At 39.2% G+C, this 8004-nt stretch overlaps 1 protein-coding gene across 1 annotated transcript in view; it reads right to left on the bottom strand.

Moving 5' to 3' along the window:
* Positions 1 to 1948: 1948 nt before the first annotated feature.
* Positions 1949 to 8004, bottom strand: part of GFPT2 (glutamine-fructose-6-phosphate transaminase 2) — a 17714-nt gene continuing 11658 nt past the window's right edge. The window contains exons 10-19 of the mRNA XM_009322761.1: positions 7633 to 7796; positions 6985 to 7080; positions 6777 to 6874; positions 6315 to 6435; positions 5837 to 5994; positions 5586 to 5700; positions 4842 to 4969; positions 3981 to 4148; positions 3388 to 3549; positions 1949 to 2785 (exon numbers count right to left, since the gene is read on the bottom strand). Coding sequence (XP_009321036.1) covers positions 2741 to 2785; positions 3388 to 3549; positions 3981 to 4148; positions 4842 to 4969; positions 5586 to 5700; positions 5837 to 5994; positions 6315 to 6435; positions 6777 to 6874; positions 6985 to 7080; positions 7633 to 7796 — 1255 coding nt within the window. The 3' untranslated portion in view covers positions 1949 to 2740. The remainder of the gene's footprint in view (positions 2786 to 3387; positions 3550 to 3980; positions 4149 to 4841; positions 4970 to 5585; positions 5701 to 5836; positions 5995 to 6314; positions 6436 to 6776; positions 6875 to 6984; positions 7081 to 7632; positions 7797 to 8004) is intronic.

The following is an 8004-nucleotide window of genomic DNA, read 5'->3' as shown; positions in this document are numbered from 1 at the left end:
CACAGGCCGCGCCAGGCCTGCGCCCGCTGACAGACAGCCTCTCAGCCCAATCGTAGCCCTCTGCCGGCGAAGCTCAACCAATCGCGCTCCGGAGGCGGGACCCACTAGCCGCTATATAAGGGAGGGCGGTGAAGGACTGCAGTGGAGACAGGGAAGCTCAGGCCAATCCGGGCGCAGCCCCCGCCCCCTGGCGTGATGTCATCATCGTACGTCAACCTGTCACCATATTTATGATGTCACCTCACAGCAGTGCTTCGTCATGGGTTGCCGCGGCACCAATTCTCACTGCTGGGTGGTGCTGACGGTTCCTCACAGCCGCCCTGATCCAGCAAGCGGGGAGAAGTGCTCCGTGAGGTAAACACCTCCCATGTCTAGGAAGCCCTCAAAGCGCCACAGCGAAATGACATCACACAGTGGCAGCTGTGTGAAGCATGGGCTTCACATGGCTTTTCCAGGGGGGACGGTTCGGAAGGGGAGGGATTTATTCCCTGCCCAGGTAGCCCAGCTATTTTTGGCCCCACTCAAAAATTGTAAGCCTTCTATACATTACCATAGCACCTGCCTTGATGGTAGGACTGCTTGTTTTTTAAAACAGGTGCTGACTAAAAATAAACTCAATATTTTGCCCACCTCTCCTAGGACTAACAAGAGCTTTCTGTTCTGTGGCTTATATTGTCATAGATGATTTTAGAAAAACACACCTGTAATTTTTTTTTAAATCAATTTAATGTATCATACAGACTAGATGACATCAGTTTCCTTTAATAGCTCTACTTCTTAATATGAAGAAGAAACTAATTCTAGACAGACACTAAAAGGGGCCTTTGCATCACTTACCAAAACCAACATGTTGAATACCAAGTTACATATTCTTGGCATCTAGGTCAGATTATCACTGTGCTTTTCGTTACGATTTGGGTTCTTTTATGTGGTTATAAAAAGTGCTAGAGCAGTTTCCAGGAAGAAGCTCCTATTACAACAAGCTGTGTAACACTTTCAAGCTATTAACCTACATAAGCATTCAAACATCTCCATTTAGAAGCAAGCCTGCAGAGGAATATCAAAGAAAACTCCACTAGTCAAGGATTTAGTTAATAAAATGCAGAAATTAAATATTATGATTTCTGACTGTTCCAAAATAACAAGTGAGCAGGAGCGTTGTGTTTATCTACCTTATTTCTTTGAGGTTTATATATGTTTCCTACTGCTAGTTAGTTCACAACTAGCAAAGTGTGCTTTTGCAAATACATCTTAAAAAAATAGGGTTTTAGTCGTAGCTTGAAGATAGACTTAGTATTCTCTTATGTGCCAGTATAGGGTGTTGGGTTTTTTATATATATTCCAGTAGCTGTGGTTTAGATACTATTTTAAAATGCAAGTTTATGGCAGTTTTTTCTTGGCCAAGGAGGTAACTTTATGACCATAAACAACATACGTAAAAATATAGACACAGCTTCTATTTTCACCTGCAGGAAATTTCTTCCCACATTCATCTACCTCAGCAGAAGGTAAAATACAAAGGCTTAATCAATAGCTGGTGTGAACTACAGTAGGAGCTACAACCAGAGATTACACTGCTGTATTAGTACGCGTCTGGCAAAACACTGATGAACAGTCACCAAATTCAATTCTCCTGTACTCATGTGCTTCAGAAAGATAGTGATACCCAAACCTGACACCTTCTTTTGAAACACAGCTGCTGGATAGGGAAAAGTAAGGTGTGCCTACCTGGGGGACCTGTGTGACACACAAAGAACTAACCCAAGAAACACAGGAAAACTCTGATACCAGGATTTAGGCGAGACTGGGGGAGAACACTGTCCCTCCTACTTGTATCAGAGTACTGCGGTGTTGCACCTGTGTTCAGACCTGAGATAAGGAGTCATCAAGTTAAAAATAAAAAAGCAAAAACCAAACATAAACCAAGAAGAATTATATAATCTTTTAATTGCATTGTAATTTCATCGTACACTCTTCAAACAAATATCACTTGAAAGACATCCAGTTCCCTTATTTTGTTGCACTGTACGTGTTATGCAAATAAGAGCTGGGGTGGCATACAAAACAAAATGTTGCTCTGGCTTTTCAAATAATTAGTTGAAAGAAGCAGAAATTTAAAACATAGCTGGGAATTTACAGCCACAGAAGAGCTTTGCAAATAACAGGTTAAATACAACGCACAGATGCAGAGGGGTGAAGGGAAGCAGGGGAGGAAGAGGGACAACAAATTTCCAGTTTAAGGCTGAAGTAGGACAAAAACCCTAACAACTGTACACAAGTGTCAACATGCTCAGTATTTACATTCTGAGCATTACCAATGCTGCAGATAAGCAATGTACTAAAAAAAATAACTTAAAAAAGCTATACAATTGTAGTTATAAATACTATATCTTTAAAACTAGTTAAGTAGTGTAGGCTAAAAAAATGTTCACAGTTACTCTGAAGAGAGCTGTATATATATATTGCACAGTAGAAAAGTTCATTCAGTATACCATGTGTAAACAATTTTTATCTTCTTTGGCAATTTCAGGACTTAAGAGGAATATTTGCTGTGAGCAAAAGCACTTGGGTACAAGGCACATCAAAAGCTTTTAAAGCTGCAAGATAAATCCATCTGACGCTTTCCAGTTAGCACTGTTATTCTCTTTAGAAAAACATGTACCTATCAATTCAGAACAACACATTTCTACAAGTATAACTCAGAGGTCTGATGACAAAAACCATCAGCTGTTCTTGGCTGTTACTCTACGGTAACAGATTTGGCCAAATTTCTTGGAAAGTCCACCTAGAATGAAGAGACAGACTTTCAGTATATGACAGAATAATACTGACATTCTGCATTTGACAGTTCATTTAGTGTGCTTTTTTTAGACTTCCTACTGAGTTCTGCTTTATTCTAGACACATTAACACACACAAGAGACTATAGATCTGCAGATAATGACTCACTGTTGAATTCATCCTTGCTTCCAAAACCCTCCTAACAAACACATATTAGTTTTGCAGAGGGTACCTTCCCAAAGCAGTCATTATCAAACTGACACACCTAGCCAGCGTCAAACTAAGCTGTACAAAGCACTGAACTATTCCAAGTTAAAGTGCAGTATCACATTTTAAGATTTAGTTTTCTGAAAGAGTCTTATCTGCACTCTTAACTAATCGAACTAAGCAAGTTATATTTAACTTTTTTAGAAGGATACCAATTCAAAAAAATATAAGCTGAAGAATTGGCACTGAAATGCCTCCTCTACTACCACAGTCACTATAAGCTCCATTGTTACCATAGTTCTTTGTTAGATATGCCTTATAATGGGGTCTCTCACTTTACACTGGTAGGAGGAAGTTCAGAACTGCACTAACCGGAGTGCTAAATATAGAAAGCACTTACATCGTATCCTCTGAGAACAGCCAGGTGAAATGAAAGCAACTGGAGAGGAATAACACTCAAGACTCCTTGAAGGCAGTCAACTGTATGAGGCAGCTCAATGGTTTTGTAGGCAAATTTTGAGCTTTCTGTGTCTTCTTTAGAACACAGAATGATTGGACGACCCTGAAAAATAAGATTTTGCAGTGTTATGTGAAGAGCCGGCTTACAACTGCTTTGAAACATTGGCTCACAGCATGCCCGTAGTATGTTTGAAGGTGCTTAGGTAGCTAACAATGCCAGTCTTGCATAATGACTCTTGTCATTCACTGTTTTGTGAGACTTGAAATGTTTTCACCCTGTAGAGTTTTCACATTATTCTTAACATTATTTCATTTGCTTCAAAACAAACAAAAACCCCCAAACAACCCACATGCAATCAGTTTTCACTACTGGCGTTAACCTTTAACAACAACCTACAATGCAGATATAGGTTCTTATTTATATCTTAATAATTAGAAAAAAACCCAATACATCCTTTTTCTGAGGCACAGTCAACAGAAATACAATGTGCACAATCTCCTTCTCTATGACATTGTATTAGTTAAACAGCTTACCTGTCGAGCAGTGACCTGTTGCAGAGCATTCTGGCACTTGGTGAAACAAGGATCCTTCATTATCACCATGATAACAGGCATTTGTTTATCTATTAGGGCTAACGGCCCATGTTTCAGCTCACCAGCCAGGATACCTTCAGAGTGCATATAGGTGATTTCTTTTATTTTCTACAAAAAGCAAATGCCATCAAATTACTAGTAGGTCAGATGAGAAATAAAAGCCACAAGAAGCAAAATACCAACACTGTACATCTGCCACTTAAATACAGACATACGGTATCAAGTCGGTATTTTCAAAGGTCAGTTAACAGTGAAAACAGACAAGCCTGTCTGCTGGGATTTCTAGCAGGCTGCTGGTGGAAGCAGAGCTTGCCCATGCACGTGCATTTGCAGATAAAGAAATGGCGTAATCAACAGGAACTTTAAGCACCGAACACCCAGCACAACCTCGGCTAACGCAGTCTACCTTTAACATTTCAAACTTCTGAGAGATGGATATGCGTCCAGTCCAACAGAAAGTTCATAACATAATTTATGCGTTTCCTGCATAAGCATCTCATCTGAACATCAGCACATTGTGTTTTTCTGATGTTATTTTCCAGTGGGTCAGCATTTTAAATTGTTTGTTTGGTTTTTTAGACTCATTACACACTGCATTTATTATGTGAAAGAAAAAAGAAACTGATATTGTATCCAGGTTCACCTTATGCATGTGTTCAATCTAGCAGCACTAAATGCTCTCAGTTATAGATAGCAGTTTTACTGCAGCAGAATTAAGCTGTAATGAAATATTAGAAATAAACTATGTTGCAGAAGCCACAAAAGCTCATTTTAAATCCAAAAATATTGAGAGGTTCCTACCAGAGCTCCTTCCAGACAAGTGGCATAGTTATATCCACGACCCATAACCAGCAGCGATCTTTGTTTGTACAGTTCAAGAGCCAAATCATGTATCTTCTCATCCAAGGACAAGACTTCTTTAATCATCTCTATTGGGGCACATAAAAAGCACATATAAAAAGCTTTTTTAATTGGAAAAAATAGTTTGCTTGTAGTAGGATGTTCTAATGATCTATTAGAACAAATACGCTTAATATAATTCAACTATTAACTCTGCGTCTTTGACCGCAGTTTAATGATAGTTTCTCCAGCCTTATTTATAGTAACAAATTTAAAGCAACCATTGGTTTAAGCAGTGCTCATACCTCCCATTTGTATTTTTAAAGGAAGTTACGAACATCCATTTTAAAGTCACCTTGAATTAGTTTCCTTTTATCTATCCTGATTTAAAGTGAAAGGCTTTAAAAATTTCAGATCATCAATTCAGGAGATCAAGTAATATTTCCTCATACAAAAACACCTTACGGTAATTAGAAAACCCAACCCATGAAAATTCTGATCTTCCTGCCAAATATCTTGGAAGGGCACTTGTAAAATTGACAATGAGTGCAGAAACTAATAGTCCATTTTTCTTATACTGTCTACCTTTCAGGAGGAGGGGGAGAGTGAAACTTAAATAAGAAACAAAACATCCCCGAGTAGTATTTTATATTGCCCGTTAAACAACATCCCCTATCCCTCCTCAAACCCAAAATATCAATATACCTGGCAATGATTTTAGTCCACTAATGATTTCCTGTCTCCTTTTCTGCAGGGAAATTCTGTCTTCAGACATCATTAGGCCAAACATTACAAGAGACACGAATTGGCTGGTATAAGCCTGCAGACAAAACAAAACATTTAGCAGCTAAGTCTGCAGAGAGTCAGTATGATCTCAGTTTGAAGTGCTACAATTAAAATTTTAATTGGATTCCACAATGGTGAAGTATGAAAGTCAAACACTGAACAGCAGTTACCTTTGTGCTTGCCACACCTATCTCAGGTCCTGCATTGATATGTACACCACAGTCAGTCTCCCTGGATATTGAGCTTCCGACTGTGTTTGTAATGCCAACTGTTAGAGCACGACGTTCTTTACAATACCTCAAGGCCATAAGCGTATCTGCAGTTTCACCTGGAAAGCATTTACATCTTATGATTTCAGGTTGACAGAGGATAGTAATGGTTCCTGAAAAGCATAACATTCTACACAAGTGTGTTTAAATAACTGCATCCACACTTACACAATGCAAAATGCAACTGAAAACAATCTTTCAGCACTCACTAATTGTCTATAGATTTGAATTAAGTCTGAAAGAAACTTTCGCTCAAGACAAATCTGGCCCATTAGCCATCATCCTCTCTTGCAACATGCAGAAAGTAATAAATCATTGGCTTTTTAAAATTTTTCTACAGTTTTCACTCAACTGAAGACAAACAGCAAATGCAGCTCACCTGACTGACTTATAAAAAAGCACACATCATCTCTGAATACAGGTGTGTTTCTATCCAGGAAGTCACTAGCAAGTTCCACCATCACTGGTAATTCAGTTAATTCTTCCAATACTTGTCGAGTCTGTATTCAAGCAGCACACAATATTTGTTAATATTGCCACCCATAAAAGTCTTGACATCTTCAGAGTCAGAGATAATCTAAATGGATTATTACAAAAAATTATCATTGCAGCTCACCAGAGCTTTCAAAGCCAAGGTGAAAAATGTTCATTTCTAGCGTGGTAGGTAGCAGCATTGGAGCATTAATAAAGAATGTGGCACAAAGGAGAACTAAATAAAAGGGTGAGACCCCACAATGAAAGGCAAAGTCTGAGATGAAGAAGAAAAAGCAGATGAAGAGCTGTTGTCTGAAAACCCAGCAACTAGGAGTTACATATGTACTTCAGCTAAGGCTGAACATACAGCTACTGCAGCATGGTAACTGGTCCCGCAGCCAATAATGATCAGTCTTCGGCATCTTCTGATTTCTTTCAAATGATCCTTCAGCCCCCCCAGCAGAACTGTAAACAAACAAAAAAAAAAAAGCATTATCAGTGGTGTATTTTCTATTCTAGTTAATATGTTCAAAATTTGCAGGCTTAGAGCAGCTTGAACACCTGTTCTGAGTTACCTGTGCTGCTCTCGAAATTCACCCTGCCTCTCATCGTATTGACAACTGATTCCGGTTGCTCAAAAATTTCCTTTTGCATGAATGCACTGAAGTTACCTGTTTAGAAAAACATTACATGGTAATGCTTAGGTACATGCTTCATTATTTGAAGTCTGTTACAGTTACAAAGAGAACTTTTAAGACAGCCTATGGTAGCAAGCTAATTTAAGTTGACTTGGTTAGCTTAAACAAAAGCTTAGGAACAGGCAAGAAGAAAGAAGGGACTGGTAGTTCTACTAGGTTGGTTTCATTTCCCAACTCTGACAAGGTAACTGAATTCCTTTTTAAAGAAACTTCTCTATTCCACTTCAGTTCTTAGTTTACAGTCAAAGTTTGCCAACAACTACAACACCACATTAACATTATTTATATTTTCACTCAGTATTGAGATGGAGTATCTAGGACTTTCCCAAGGCTAAAAACGGGTAGGGTCCCATACCGCCTTTCTTCCCTTGGTCTTAAAGCTTGGAATTGCCAGCTCCCAGTACAAATAGCCTAAATATCAGGTCATTTTCACAACAAATTAGCAGTTTTCTGCCTTATCTACTACACAAACAGTCAGTAATCATCCATCTTTGATGATACTCGTTTACAGATGTTTCAACCCACCCTTCATGATTTGCTGCAATTCCATCTGCAAGGTTTGGATGGCCCGGGAAGGATCATCACTAGCTGAACGCTCAAGACGGTGAATTGAAAGCTTCCCATCAGTTACTGCTGCAATGTCATCATCTTCTAAGAAAATTACTCTGTTGGTGTGCTCAATGATAGCACTACAGGAAAAACAGAAACAAGACAAACCTGATATGTCAGTAAGTTGGTAGCAGCACTCCTCAGAGCAATTAGATATGCCACACCACACTTCCAGCCCCCCTTCTATCTTCCTTTTGGGCCTAACTACAGATAGAGCCATCTTAAAGGAAATGGCTCCATCTGCTGCTCCTCCTGCACTCTCACAGGAACCTGGAGCAGAAGGCTCGG

Source organism: Pygoscelis adeliae, unplaced genomic scaffold, assembly GCF_000699105.1.
Source record: "Pygoscelis adeliae isolate BGI_AS28 unplaced genomic scaffold, ASM69910v1 Scaffold34, whole genome shotgun sequence".
NCBI lineage: Eukaryota > Metazoa > Chordata > Aves > Sphenisciformes > Spheniscidae > Pygoscelis > Pygoscelis adeliae.
The sequence above is the reverse complement of the archived record's forward strand: the minus strand, read 5'-3'. Positions and strand labels throughout refer to the sequence as shown.